The sequence below is a fragment of the Chelonoidis abingdonii genome, chromosome 15, assembly GCF_003597395.2.
Source record: "Chelonoidis abingdonii isolate Lonesome George chromosome 15, CheloAbing_2.0, whole genome shotgun sequence".
Classification (NCBI taxonomy): Eukaryota; Metazoa; Chordata; order Testudines; family Testudinidae; genus Chelonoidis; species Chelonoidis abingdonii.
Genome location: NC_133783.1, coordinates 15,971,174 through 15,987,375, shown reverse-complemented (window position 1 = coordinate 15,987,375; position 16,202 = coordinate 15,971,174). Strand labels below are relative to the sequence as shown.

General features: G+C 38.9%; 1 protein-coding gene across 2 annotated transcripts in view; it reads right to left on the bottom strand.

Annotated features, from left to right (window-relative positions):
* Positions 1–16,202, bottom strand: part of BICC1 (BicC family RNA binding protein 1) — a 215,501-nt gene that overhangs the window by 148,045 nt on the left and 51,254 nt on the right. For both annotated transcript variants that reach the window (XM_032796717.2, XM_032796705.2), the window contains exon 2: positions 8,367–8,413. In XM_032796717.2, coding sequence (XP_032652608.2) covers positions 8,367–8,413 — 47 coding nt within the window. The remainder of the gene's footprint in view (positions 1–8,366; positions 8,414–16,202) is intronic.

The window sequence follows — 16,202 nt, the reverse complement described above, 5'->3', positions numbered from 1 at the left end:
ATTGAACTAACCTCATTATCTCTAGCTTGTCTGCACATATATACCTGCCCCTGGAAATTTCCACTACATCCATCTGACGAAGTGGGTAGTCACCCTCGAAAGCTCATGCTCCAAAATGTCTGTTAGTCTATAAGGTGCCACAGGATTCTTTGCTGCTTTTACAGATCCAGACTAACATGGCTACCCCTCTGATACATGCAAACATGAACCTACGTACGTATACAGAAAATCATGCTCATAACCCAACTACGCCTCACAGCAGGGATGGGCACTTCTCAAACCAGGTGTTCCCAGGAAACTAGCTCCAAATAACTATCCATTGTCCAGCCCAGGAAAAGACAATGATGGCCATTAGAGATAATGAGGAGAGATTAAGACATCCAGTTATCAAATCAAGAGGAAATTTCCCCACTCTGAATAGTCATGAGTCATCATGGACAGAGAAAAAAGGAAAATGCCTTTTAAAAACAGGTTTAGGACAGGAAGTGTGGACCCAGACAGTGACGGACAGTGTCTATGTGGAAGGCTGTCCATGAACACTAAATCCCCACCACTTTTGGGGGCAGGGTGACCATATTTCCCTATGCTGAATATGGGACACCTGGTAAAATTACTCGTATTCAAGCAAGTTCAACATCAACCAACCAGAATTATGCAGTACAAACATTTAAATTAACATCAAGTTGATTGAGCTCCTGTGGAAAAGAAATACTGCGTAGTAGGATTATTTTTATTTACCTATCTTTAAAGCTTATGGGTTCACACGGAGAGAAGTGACACACACACACTCCTGTACACCTCTCTCACACATGGGGGGCGGACGGACACGGACACAGACGACGACCTGACCCTCCCTGCACAGCACTCTCCACCCTCTGGCTGAGCCCCCAGGACAGACTCACCTCTCCAGGTACCAGGTGCCACGTCTTCCAGAGGTGACACATGGGGGGCACACAGGGTCACATGCCTTCCTCCCCCAGATTTCTGCCAGGGTTCACACCAGAGTGTGGCCCCCAGCCGCAGCCTTTTGGCACTGTGCGGGAGGGAAGGGACAGGAGCTCTTCTAGCCACAAGGGAGGAGGGCGAGAGGAAGGGATGACCTGGCCCTGTGTCAGAGCTCATCTCTTTCCCTCCCCATCCCTCTATGGCTGAAAGGAACTTGTCTCTTCCTGCCCACACAGTGTTGAAAGGCAGCTAACAACTCCAGGTTGCTGCTGGCCACAGCTACTTCCTATCTCCCAGCTACAGTGCAGGCAGGAAGTGGTTAAGCCCTAAGGATGCATTGTACACCAGGGCATGGGGAACCTGACTGCTGGGCAGAGTGGATAAAAATCAGTGATTTTAAAAAAAATAAATTAAAAAAGTCTGTTTATTATTTAAATAGGATCTTTTTTTATTTAAATCAGATTTTTGAGGGAAAAAAATCTATCTAAAGATAGTTTTAATTAAGATACATTACAGCTCAAAGATATCCTATCATGGAATAGGGATTATAAATTCTAATTCTATAGTATGAGACATTATATTCCTGTAATGTTTAAGAAAAGTTTTGTAAATGACTTCAAATAGTTCATGGATTAGGGACCCAATCTTATGGGGTTCCACAGGCTTCTGTACAGATTATTTAGTTTAATCTTTCCATCTACCCAATGGGACTCAGTGCTCAGTCTAGAAGATACCATTAGAGATGCTTAGTTTTGTAGTTCTCAAAGTGTGGATTTGTCTCTCCAAAGATAACATGCTTGTTATGCAAAAATGCTTTAAAATAAATAAATAATAAATAGAAGTATGAAATAACAGATCTCAACTCTATTGTCCCTCTGCAAATTTGTGTACACAGAGTCTCTCTCTTACCTCTCTCTAAAAGTGCAAAGTTTCAGAAACTTAAATGAATAGAAGACTGTTGGGGACAGAATAGATCTGGACAAGGAGAAAAAGTCTGGAGATAAATGTGAGAAGCAAGGGACATATGCTTGTTTTGTTAAAATATTACGTCTGCTGTTGAAGAAAAAAAATCCACAATACTTAATGTTGTTGTTTTAGTTAAATAAAACAATTTAAATGTCTGTCTGGTGATGTTCTCGTCCTAATACAGCATGGGAAGAAAATCCTCCAAATATTAATAATTAACCTGTTGAATTGGAGATAGATAACCTCCCAATGACTTCATAAATATCTGCTTCAATTACCTTTCGTAAATGAAATAACCAATTGTAGGGGACCGCAGAAGACTGTGTTACGGCCTAGCTAGGGTATTTCTCGGCACCCGGTCACTGTAGGACACGGCACGCCAGCATAATCCACTTTTAGCTGGTAAGAACCGCTTTGTATGGCCTTAAGCCAAGGGGCGGACACAGCCTGTGGAAAGCCCCTATTTGTTTATGTATAAGCTGTTTCTGCATATGGTATACATAGCTGCAAAGCTTCAATCCCGCCTTCAGACTCCATACCAGGCCGAGCTTTGGTGCACTGGGTTCCCCGCCTCGGTGACCACAACGCCAGGAGTCCCCGTTGCAGGTGTGTCACTTTACCTTCATTAAAGCCAAATAACTCACAGTGTGTGTGGGCCTCGTTCTTGCAGAGCACCTTGGGTAGGCCCGTGACCTCCCAAGAACCTTACACCAATCATTCAGTTTCTGATATAGTTGTAAAATTAATCTGAAAAGTTTTCAAAATAAATCACTATTTAAAAATGTATAGGGTGTACTTCTAAAAAGGAAACCTACATCTATCTCTGAGTTGTGAAGAATATGTATTAACGTTATAACAACCAACAAGAAAGCACTTTTATGTAGAAAACCATGATTAAATCGAGTCTTCCTGACTAGTAATTTAAATCGAATCCACCCTGCTGCAGGGGCTTCGGCAAATCTGGTCAGAGAGGTGACTCAGTAGTGGAAGGTGTCTAGGGAACGGAGCAGCCCCATGCTCCCTGGGGGCAGGACCCGGAGGGTGGGGGGGAGAAGACGGAGTCTAGCCCCTGCCTGGGAGGGCTACTGTGGAGCCTGCACGGTCAGGGAGCAAACAGGCTGGAAATCGCTTCCCACACCCCTGGCACTCCAGAGTGAAGCAGAGGGGTGAAGAGGCTTGCCCGTGCCAGCACTATGAGGGGTTTTGACACAGGCAGGGTTTGGCTCCTCCTGGCCAGTGCACCGAGACAGAGGGTCTTGGGCTTTCCCAGGGCACCGGCCCAGACAGAGGCAGTGGGGGAAGGAAGGAGCCTGCCGGCCAGGCTGTTGGTGAACTGAGCACTCCGACCAAGGGCTGATTCTCCTCACAGTGATGGGAGCAGAACGCGCCATGCCAGGGGGAATATGGAGGAACAGCAGGGTTGGGGGGAGGAGGGTGTGATGGGGAAAAGCAGGGAGAGGACAGCAACAGGGAGAGCACATAAAGGGCCAATGCGTGGGCAGCAGAGGTGACACGTAACCGGCCACTGCCTGGCCCCTGCCCACACTCACAAGCCACTGCAATACACAGCCAGCACCAGCCGGAAATGAGACAGGGGGCAAGGCCCTGCCGGGCAAGATCCAGCATGCAGCAGGAGCTGTGCTGATAGACCAGAAGGGAGAGCAGCCGACCCCACGCGCTGCAGCTTTGCCCCACCAGCAACCTTGCACACCCAGCCCCATTGTAAGCCACTGGATCCTCCCACTCACTGCTGGTGGGCAGGCGACTGGCAAGCAGGGATCCGGCCAGCAGCAGGACCTGCCAGTACTGATGAGGGGTGGGGGAAAGAGGGACAGAAAATACAGGACAATTTGCCCATTTTTGAGAAGAAGTCGGGACACCTGCAGGAGGGCTTAAATTCAGGATTTTCCCTTTAAAAACAGGTCATCTGGTCACCCTATTTGGGGGTATGCAATTAAACTGTTCAAAGGCAATAGGTAAAACTTTTATTTAAAAAGGGGTTTCATCCAATATGGAAGTGTAAAGCATGAGATTGCTTCTTCATGTTTATCTTCTGTGTCACTGGTGTATGTCTGCTTTCCATTACTATTTCATCTCTGAATGTGTGGTTTTTCTCTTAAATAAACTTTGTTTATTTTTACCCCAAGCTGGTCTCTGGTGTGTAAACTATGTGAATTGTGCGCACCAAAGGAGGCTGGAGGGCTGATTTCACTCCTTCAGGGTTGATGAAACAGAGGGAGATAGTCCATGTATCTGGGAGGAGGCTGGCCTGGAAGGGGTGTTCGTGTCACCTTGCTAGGAGAAACTGGGCTGGTGCCAAAGTGAGACTTTGTGCTTATGGGCAGGCTACTGGTGTCAGGGAATTGAACCACAGCTGAACAGCATAAAAGCCCCTAAGGTTACAGGGCACTGGTGAGAGAACCTGTTGAGCCTTAAAACGTCAGAGTGTAATCTATATTACTTCAGTAACAACCATGAAAAACTGTTCTTTCTGGTGAAATATGCACTTCAAATCACTAAGTAAACTTTGTGTATATTTTTAATCAAATTGCTACAGAATTTCTAAATGAAGTTATATAGCTCCAACTGTACTTAGCCACAAGGAATCTTTACTCAATTTACATCCCATTCTTCCACATCTAAAGGAAAACATTCTTTACAAATTCTTTCTACTTCTATTACAAAGAGGAACAAACAGAATATGGAAAATGTGGTGTGGTAGCTGCGTTGGATATTGAAGAGACAAGCTGAGTTAGGTAATAATATCTTTTACCTGACCAACTTCTGTTGGTGAGAGACATGAGCTTTTGATCGTACACAAAGCTCTTCCTCAAGTGAGACATGAGCTTTTGATCGTACACAAAGCTCTTCCTCAAGTCACTCTCTTGCAACTCTCTCACCAACAGAAGTTGGTCAAAAAAAAGTATATTACCTCATCCACCCTGTCTCTCTTGGAAAATGTGCCATTCAGATAAAACAAAATGTGTATCTGGAAATGCAATATAATGAAGGGGGTGGGGGGAAGAGTTACTGAAGTAACTTGCTTTCTCCAAATGTATTGCCTTCACAGATCCACATTAATATCACATGCCCTACTATGGAATGATTTCAAAGCAGCCACTGTTGAAGCATAGCTAGGTCCTCCATTCTAGAACCACGTGAATAGAAGTCCTTATTCACCTACTGTCCCTTGGATCCTCTATAACCCTGACACAACCTTTATAGTTCCAGGGTAAAAGATGACATCAATAGGTATCCATAAAGGTAATAATACATGTACAGAACAGAACTTACTTCAGTAACCTACCTCTTTTCACCTTTATGATACTGTCTTTACAGATTCCCACAAAATAAACTAGCTAGCAATGAAAAGGAGGCCTGGGGGAATTACTACTAATTGAAAAGTGAACAAATGTATTGCTTCCCTGCATGGAAAATCCAGTCTGATCTGGACTCAAAAGAAAACTTTTGTAAAGTTAAGAAATGGATTCTAGATAGCAGCTTTGTGGAATCAATCAGCACACTGCAAAGGGATTCTGCAGAAGCTACTGCTCAGCGTGGATAAAAATTGATAATTGTATTTAATAAAAACAGATTTTTATATAAATTAAACACAAGTTTATATTTAAAAATGAACTTATTTAAAATTAAAATGTAAAATGGTGACATGCTATATTAAGGCCTAAATTTACTATAATCTATTAAAATCATTTAAATTAAATTAAAAGAGCAATATTAATACTGTCTATGAGGGGAGGGATAGCTCAGTGATTTGAGCATTGGCCTGCTAAACCCAGGGTTGTGAGTTCAATCCTTGAGCGGGCCATTTAGAGACCTTGGGCAAAAATCTGTCTGGGATTGGGTCCTGCTTTGAGAAGGGGGTTGGACTAGATGACCTCCTGAGATCCCTTCCAACCCTGATATTCTATGATTAAGCAGTACATGTTTGCTGCTGAAGTTATACAGAGAGTCAAACCACCAAAATGTTGGAAATGACTGGAAGCAAAGGTGATGCGTTGGGGTCACATGCCCCTTAGCTTTTATTGAGCATGCTCACATGGACTGAGCATGCCCAGTAACACTGCTGAAGCTGGCTACCCTCAGACTCTCCCCCGCCACCAATTATCAGCAGGCACGGTCATCTCTCCCTGGAACCAGAGATTACTGAAGTGCTAAAACAGCTTTTGAGAGCAGTAGTCTTTTCTGCATGTGCAGGGAGGATATTTTCTTTATTTCGGTTTGTTTAACCAGTTCGGTTCAATGACTGTTCATTCAAGTTAGCTCATACAAAGTTAAGGAAGCAACTAGTAGTTAAAAATACAGAAAAGCTTGTTTTCATCTTCCAATCTATGAATAAAAAGTAGGCATGAGAGGATAAGTCTGGATTGTACTAGTAATAAGATTAAAACCCATTTCTAATCAAAGCTTGTGTATGCATGGAATCTGTAAAATAAAAGATTAGGCTACTATTAATCTTTTGTTGCTGTCCAGTAATTTTCACTTCTAAAACAAATAAACCCATTTCTTGAATCTATCATTCACTAACTTCTCGGCAAGAGCTTTAAGTTCTGGTATATTTATTAATCAGGTAGGACCGAGAAATCATAGAATATTTATATATCAACTGGTTGTTTAAAAAAAAGCATCATGGATGAAACAAGTTCCAAGCAATCTCCACATCAAAGACTGTTTGACACGACTTGTTCTCTACAGTACAAACAGAGTACACACCAAATTGAACCTAAAAACATCAGGACATATAGACCTCAACTAAAATAACATCCATAAAACTATTTACAACTGGCCTTGAAAAAGTATTTGCATAACTAACTTTAACATTCATTTGCTACCCATTTTTCTTCTTTTTGTGGTTCAAATGCTGTCAGAGAGTTTTTTAAATCTTCTGTGGTGTCTCAGCAACTATCTAACCACATGCCTTCACTGTGAGACACGCAAATTTCTTCTTAGAGACACTCAACATATCTTATAAAAAAACTTGTTCTCAATTATCCTAGTATCTAAGTTCCAAATCCTGTCAATGTTTGAAACTGCAATGAAGCATTATACTAGTCTAACACTATTAATGCGACTTAAGGTTTTGTTTGTTTGTTTTAAACACGTTAGACTTCACATCATCATCTAATAAACCTCTAGAATTATAAAATAGATTATGGTAATAATATATAGTATATTTTGTATAACAAGCCAAAACATTGTTCAATCTGGATAGAATCATTTAAATCTGGAGTAGCTGGAGAGGACATGTTGATACAAATGATCAAACACACAACCATTCAAGTGACAAAGAAAAAAAGTCTGCTATGCAGGGCTCAAGTCACCTATTTTGTTCAGTACTTAGATGGACCATCGCTGTTTCACGCAATATTACAAAAACCACAGGCATCTGAAAGGTCTAACAAATCCTGGCCCCATTGAAGAAGTCACTGGCAAAACTCCCATTGGCATCAGATGGGCCAAGATTTCATCCTTTGAATATTCAGAATAATTGTTGCCATTTCATGGATGTTCAGTTATGCCTTTGTTCATGACACTCAAAGAGCTGGACTGAGAGTGATGGTAACAAGGAAAATATTATCTGTAATTTTGTTTCTTTGAAGGTATCGCATATGATCATCACTCAGGAAGGTCATGCTGCCAGTTCAGGACATGACTGAATTCACCTAGCTCTAAAGATTATTGACCTTGAAAGCAAAGCATACAATCTTCTCCTGTCCTCACCCATGAAATACAAAGGCCAGTCTCACACACCAAACAAGTCAGCTGATAAAAATGAACTATAAAGACATAGAAAGTTTTGGAATTCAAGAATATTTTGAAAGACTTAAGAAAGAAAAATATTACTTCCAGAATAGGACTCCTCATGACTACCTGAGAATATACATGCTACAGAATATTTGGGAGGAAAGGGGCGATGATGTTCAGTTACTTCGATAGTCTTCTCTCAGGGTGATATAACTCAGTTGAAGAAGATAAAAAAATATTGAGAATTCTGTTCCGCAAGATAATTTGACAAACAATGCCTTCTGTATTGCTGCTGTTTGTTGGCCTTCATGTAATTTCATCTTCCCCTCACTACGTATTTACATCTGTCTAACAATGGACTCTGCAACAATGTATTTACAGTCAAACTTACTATACTGTTCACTTTGTGATACACACCCTGTAATAAACTGAGATTAAATCTATTATATGCTATACATATGATACCAAATGCCATATTTTTTTAGTAGAATGTGTAACAATAAAAAAAATGTTAATAATCACCAGGGCTAGGAAATTAAGGATTATTATGGAAGTTACATCAGAATATTCATTAGAGAGAGCTCTAAACTAAATATCAATTTCACCACAATTTGAAGTATAATTCTTCCAACAATAATGTACTGAATTACTGTACTTATCAAACATAGGATTGTAACAAAGAGGTTTCTTACCTTCTGAAAAAAATCTTCCCCACTTTTGCCTTTGCCCTCAGCAGCAGCTGTAAATAAAATTACATTTGTTAAAATAAATCTAAAAAATAGTGTTACAGCAGCCAACTTTTAATATTATTTGAACAGAGTACTACTGAAATATAAATTCACACACATACATTTATTTCACTTTAATGTTTTGCACTACTGTGAAATCATAACCAATCATTTTTAACTACTCATTTTTCTTATTTAGTATGCATACAGGGCTTTGGAGCAGAGCCTGGAACGGGAGCGCAGAGCAACTCCGGAGCAGTGGTGCTGCAGGTTATTGCCTAGAGATGGAGCACAGCTCCAAAGCCCTGTATGCAAACAGCTTTCATCTCAGCTGTAGTATAGACATAGCCTGAGATTCAAGTTCTGGCAGAGGGCTGCATTTAGTTCCTAGTGAAACTAATGAGAATGGGTTCAGGCTCTTAATTTAAAAGTGAAGATTTATTTTGTAGCCTCAGTCTAATCATTCATATCATGCAAACACAGTGATTGATTAATTGGTCATCTCTGCTCAAAAGAAGTCTAGGACCAGAAAGACACCTGTTTACAGGTCGAGATTTGTAGTGAACTGCAAAGCAACAGTGACCATTAAGTTAAACCCTGAAACATGTTCAACAATACTACTAACTGGCTTTCAATTAACTATTTTTAAATGCTAACCTTAAAAAGCTTTAGGATCTTAAATATTTTTATCCTTTATGTAATCCTCTTGGAACTTCCTGGTTCATTTAACTGTCAGTGCATCACCACAAATACCAGAAACCTTTTTGAATCCTATGCATAATGTATGGTATTTGTTCTGTGAATAAATGATGAAACAGTGAACTTCCAAGGTAAACAATTTCATTAGTTTTATTTAACACTAACAGATGTCAAGGTACAATATATAAAAGGTTTTTATATATTTGTGACTTATTTATGCTACAACTTCACACAAAAAACTTAACAAACGTTGGGTATACCAGAACAAAGTTAATTATTCCCAAAGCATAAACACTTAGTTAAGAAGGAATTACCACTGGAACTACATGCTCCTTAAACTTCATTACAGGGTTACAGTAAAAACTCTAAATGGTCATTCTGCTTTTCATGTGAGTACTGTTCACCTAGAGAATGGAGATCCAATACTCTTGACAGCCTGCCCTTCTACTATGGAAGAGAAATAACAACAATTTTCATCTCTCTCTTCAGTATTCAGAGAACACTTTCCCACTACATGATAGAGAACCGAATCCAAAAAAATATTACATATTAGAAACTTGTATTATATATAGTTCTTTCATCATCTCAAGCTGAGAAAGACACCACGCTGCAGATGTAAACCAGATACATATCTTTAACAATTCAGGTCACAGATTTCAAAATAACAAGAGAATTTAGCCTCACTAAATCCCCAGACTAACAAACTGAACTCTACTGAAATCTATTTCATTTTCATTTGTGATTAAGGATGTGAAAAGTTTCTCAATTTATTGTAACACACCTAACATCAGCACCTAGTACTAAAAGCACTAGGCACATTAGAAATGCTCATGTGCTGATATAAGGTGCACAATTAAGACTGAGTGTGGTATTGTGGTCCCTCTCAGGAGATCTTCATTCACAGCTCATTGTACAGTACTTTGACATCCAGGGAGAGGAAGAAGCTGAAGATTGCATGACATTTTTTGAAGGAGAAATGGATGACCTTCCTGTCTTCTCAGTCTTTGAAAGGTATTGTTGAGTTTATTAGAAGTGTTACATTTGTCTACACAAGTTAATTCTCCACCAATACGCAACACTTATAAGGTGATATACTGAGACCCTAAGAGCCCCTTTATGCCAAGTGGCAAAGGGCGCACCCAACACACTCAGAATATTTACTCTATGTTTTGCAAGGGATCATACATAAACTGGTGACACACCAGTCATGAATATCATTGTGCGATGTACGTATGGCTGCAGATAAAAAGTTGGGTCTGAGTGCTGGAAATATATGTTCTTAAAACATATTGTGGAAGTAGCTGATAAACTACTTGACAAAAAAATGTGCAACTCCCTTTCTGCAGGGATCAAGCTAACAGGCAGATGAGAAAACAGCGTGACTTAACTGCAAGCAAAGGACAATGAGAACATATCTGCACCTTATGCAAACAAAGGGATCAAGCAAATCCAGAAAGCAAGTTGAGCAGAGGATGAAGAAGGGCCTTGGTGCCTGCACCCGGAAGAAACAGCAGCACGGAAGAGGAATTTTGTCTGGGTTAACTTTTCAAAGAATATATTTCAAAGGTTTTCTGGGCTAAACTGTTGTATCAACCAGGCAAGGTACTAACAACTTCAACAGGACTTTATTTTTACAGTGGAATCCTCTGTAGCAAGCTGCTGCTGCACCCTCTGTAACTCTCACTCAGCCTCCTCAACTCCTCCCTCTCTCCTTCTTGTTTCCTGTCCTTTCAGACTCCCAACGGCCAGTGCTTCCAGTTTTAATAATTACAAGCACATCTAAACACCACATAAACAAATGGAAGAAAGGGGACTCCTGTGTTATGCATCACTGAGGGAACAAAGGGATTAGCACCCTCTGATTCTGTGAATGGTGGATCCTCCTGCCTGAGGAGCTGGAGATGCTGATAGGTCAAAGTAAGAAAGAAAGCTGCTAAGCCAAAAAATATAGCCTGCTAAAATTAAATTTTAGACACTAGAAAGGGTCTGATTTTTGTTTTGTTTGTAACCATACCTGCCTCCTTTTCTTTTGCTTACTATCACTAAAATTCATGTTCTTCATTAATAACCTTGTGCCTAGTTTTACTATAAACAATCTCAGGACTGTGTATTAAAGTAAAACATGGGCCCTCAGCTAAACTGACAGGCTTGTGTGTGCAGTCTCTTTGGAGGCAGCAGACTTGGTTAACCTCTGTGAGTGATCAGTGAAAAAGAGACTGGACACTGCAAAGAGACATCTCTCAGGAAGTGGGGTTCAGTGAATGTTACCTACAAGACAAGGTTTAGACTGACAAGAGAGAGTCTGGAGGAGTTTGCTGGTAAGACAGACAGACTGATGTGGCAGGAAAAGCTCCAGCAAAGCTCTCTTGCTGAGGCAGAAGGGTAACACAGTGGCTTACAGTTCTGGCGCCCCAAGTGTATATCACATATATAAAACAACATTTTAATTTATTTCTGATAAATAGTTTGCTATGTATCAGGAGATCTGGTCATGATTCTCCCTGCTACGTCATCACACATAGAAGATGTGCACAACTGTGGCTCAAAATATTATTGTAGAGCTTCCTTGTTTGGTTTTGTGGAGAGGGAGAATTTTAAGAGAAAAGAAAGGGAAAGAAAAAAAACCTGACCCTATCCATCTTACAGATATTACAAACTTTACTGGAGGATTTATGAACTCTGTAAAGCTACTAGAGTTCACTTACACAAATCATAAAGTGATTTTGTTCGAACCCACTTTCTCTCTCAAAAAACATTCCCGCCCTTTATAAGGAAGCAAGCAAGGGCAGTATTCCAGAAAGATACAAATTTCTTAAAACAAGCTAGTAAAATGGAAACTTTTTGGAACCTTAACTATAACTGTTTCAGCCAAGTGACACCTATGGTCAAACAAGCGTTAATTAATGTCTATAGGGGAAAAGTAGTTAGCTCACTGCAACCTAATCTTACCCTCTTTTTCTAATCTACGCAAATCCTAAAATAATTGTAACCCTTATATGTCCTGACTTTTGAGAAATAAAATTCAACTTTAAATACTGCATTGTTAATCTCTTACTGCCCACTTCCTTTCAAGTGGCCTCCTACAACATGCATTACTGGTTATATTTAACACTCTTTCCCAACTTGTATTTAGCTCAGTCACTCTGATTTCCTTTGCCAGACCTGAGGAAGAGCTCTGTGTAACTTGAGAGATTGTACTTTCCACCAACAGAAGTTGGTTCAATAAAAGATATTACCTCACCTACCCCTTAGCCTTGTGGCAAAAAAATGCTTTAGAATTTACTTCCCACAAATGTTCTTCCCACAGTAAACAATTTCTAATGTCAATCAAAAACATTGTCAACCCCACTTTCATTCAGAATATTCTTGAATTGCAGACCCAAGAATCCAAAGAGTGAGTCTTCTACTGTAGAAGACTTCAATGACAGAAACAAGAACAAAACCAAAAAAAGACTATTTGGAGACATGTGCCCCTTTACAGCCATGAGTTTCCCTGTTGGGGTGGGGCTAATCATCATGAACATTATTCTTGCGAAAAAGAAAAACAATTCTATCTTTCTGCTACTCCAACGACAACATACTACTCTATCTAGAATCAAAATGTTTTACCAGGTCAGTAGTAACACGTTGGCCTAACCTAGCCTTGTGTTGTAACTATATGAACAGCCCATGTATTTAATAACAAACATGAAGGCTTCCATGCAATGAGCTACTCTTGATTGAGAAATTGTTTAACTTACAAATATTAGTGTTAATATTTTGCAATTAGAAGATGGAATGTAAATTATTTATATTCCAGTATAAAGTAATCTATTATCCCTAACAAAAGCAGTTTTCATATAACACAAAATGCCAGTAATAATTACCAAACTACTGAAACCTGACTATTTAAATGTGCATAGTAAGCATTTCATATTTTAAGCAGTACTACTATGTTTATAATAGTTTCCCTATGCCATGCAATATTTTATAACATATTTTCCCTTTTCAAGAAATACAGCATCATAAATGTTCTGTCCAATAAAAACAGCAAGAAGTTGAACCAGGCGTTAACTGTTACGGTACACATGAACTACAGGGCTTTGTCTATTTAACTACTGAATCTTGAAAAAACACAATTGTAAATTCTCACTATATCATATGGAAAAATTAATTTGAATCTCTACTTTAACTGTTGTTTTAATTCTGAAGAGTTTTCTGTTACATTATAGGACATGTTTTAAAGGAATAAAACCCAAGATACACAGATTAAATTTAAGTTTTGTTTAAATGTAAAGTTACCATAGATTTTTAGTCTATTTCTTACAGAAGCTCATGTCCATCATTTTTAACCCTTGGATATCAGGAGTTGAAATTTCCAGCCCATAACACTTAATGTAATATGCATTCATAGTAAACCTTCTGAATTTACCAGTAACCAAGAGTTCAATTCCATTATTTTTCTTTTTTCTGCATCAATATTCATAGCACTCTTATGAGAACAAAAATTATATGATTATATCTTATCTATGCCACATGGAGGCAAGAATTTAGTGCAAGCAACCAGCTCAAATTCAGACAGAACTCTTTAACAAAACTGTATCCACAGAAGTGGTAATAGTCTAACTGGATGTTATCTACACATCAAGACAAACTAATCAATTTTATGGGGTTTGGAATAAATGGGAAATAAACTATTTGTAGATATGTAATTGAATTTTGACTTATTTCTGCCCTTCCTTTCCTCACTGAATGAAATGAATCTGCAACATACAATTTCCATGCTACAGCCATATTGTGACACACTTCATGCTAATAAGATCCCTGACCTTTCTTCTAAAACTGCAAGAATGGTGCCAACTATGTGGTGGTTTTTGTGATGTGTGCACTTGTCCAAAAGGAAAAGAAAAACCCAGGCTTATTTCACAAAACAGATACCAGATGATAACAACTTTTTATTAGGCACCTTTGCTGAAATCAAACCAGAGACCTAGAGACAAAATGGCGGTGTGTGCAATTAACACACAAAACCAAATACAACATGCAACATATTTTGAAAACCTCTTCAACATTATACCAAAGTACTATAATAATGTAATAATGAATATCCAAAGCAGAACACTTGGCCACCCAAGCAAATGGAATGACAAAGCAAGACTTTCTTGGGTAGGCTCTCTCTGTAACATCCAAAATAAGTAATTCCTTAACTGTATTAAAAGATGGTATATACTAGGAGACTGGTGATACATACTAAGGATTATTTGGTGGAGTTGCAGTGATATATTAATTCAAAAAGTAATCCACTGATTATGTTAAATGCTGTTTTTTTAATGCATGGTAGATCTTTAGGGTATGCAACAGGCTTCACAAAATTTAACACCAAAACTTTCTAAAGTAGGTGCCTAAAATGAGACACTTAAATCCCATGGTGTACCTATTCTGAGACTAGAGGACTAAACCTGCACTTCTTATGCACTAAATAAAAATAAAAGAGTATTACGTTGTATTAACAGTTCAAGGAACTCTTTAAAGAGACAGAACTTCATTATTTTACATGTGTACTTTCTTACTCTTGTAGAATACTCAACTAAGGACAGCTGGAGTAGTTTCAGCTTACTCAGAAAGGGGCAATAACAAGGCTATTAAGACATATTTGGGTGGGTTGTATTGTATTTTCTGATATCAGAAATAATCTGATATGCAAAATATTAAGAAATTATTCATAAAAGATGGCCAGATGTGCTATAACTTTTTAGAGACTTATTGAGCTAGTATTACGCAAACCCCAACAGATTCAGAATACGTTTTCTCACTACAGTATTGTAATAGGGACTCCCAGCACCCTGGAAGTTTACTGACTGTGGCTTTATTTAAAGCTTCTTGACATATGATGACAGATTTCTAGAATTCACTTGTTCCAGAAACATTGGGTTACTAATACTTAAAATAGCTAGAGCAACTAACTGTCAGACTTCAGAAGATCTTCAGTCTTGACACTACTCTACCTTTCTAGGTCACTTTCAATGGTCCTGACACTCAATAAAGTCTTAGAAATAAAACTGATAAATGCCTGCATCATCCAAATACATCTTATTTTAGCACATGCGGATGCAGTAGTTTGTGTACTATTTATGATTTTTTCCTTCTGTTCCTGTGAGTTCAAGCTCATTCCCAGGTAAACCACCATAACAAAAAAAACCCTAGACTTGCTAACTCATAATAAAGAGAATTAATAAATATGAAAATTTCTTTAAAAGAGTGAGCAGCTGAAAGGACATGCTGTCGCACCGGTATAAAGTCACATGTGTGAAAAAGCCAAAAATGACTGAGAACTTAAAAATTATGTGGTAACAGGCCACAAATCCCAATAATAATTTAATCTGGTGATATTGTTTAAAAACAAACACACACACACTTCTCAATCATGTTTCTAGCTGTTTCCATTGGTTCAGACTGACTCAACAGATGTTTTAAGCTTTAGAGATGTGCAGGTACAGTGCTGTCACGGTCTAGGTCTGTTTCATTATCATGTGTGCTAGTCATCTTGACGTGGAGGTGCTTTCGAAGAGCTATGGCAGTTCGGCCAAGTAAATTCACCACCTGTGCAGTATCCCTCATACAACCAGTAAAATTAGGTGTAGAGTAAGGGTGGTGGTGATTGGCTAAGTTAGTTCAGCTCTCACAATTGCTTAGGACTCTTGGAATGGGACAGATACAAACATCACTGCAGCTGTACACCACGTGGGTATAATTCATAAACTCAAAATGGCTGGGAATTTAAATTGCAGAGTAGTGGACTGTGAAACCCAGAGATGATTGAATCTGGTGATATTCTAAACAAAAAAGAGCTCTCAACCATCCTTGTAGTTGTTTCTATCGCTTCACACTGACTCCAACAATCTACGCTTGAGAGCAATATACCTATCGACAATCCGGGAATCGATAACAAAGCATGTTACAAATAATTAAGAGCATTTTAAAAGAAGCTCAGAAAATTCAAAGCACAGAAAAATCCTTCATAGTGCTCTTTTTACATTGCAACATGAAGGACAGAGTGAAAGACATAATTCAGTATTCTGATAACTATTATAGCACTATCTTCTTAAAACGCAGGATGTAGCC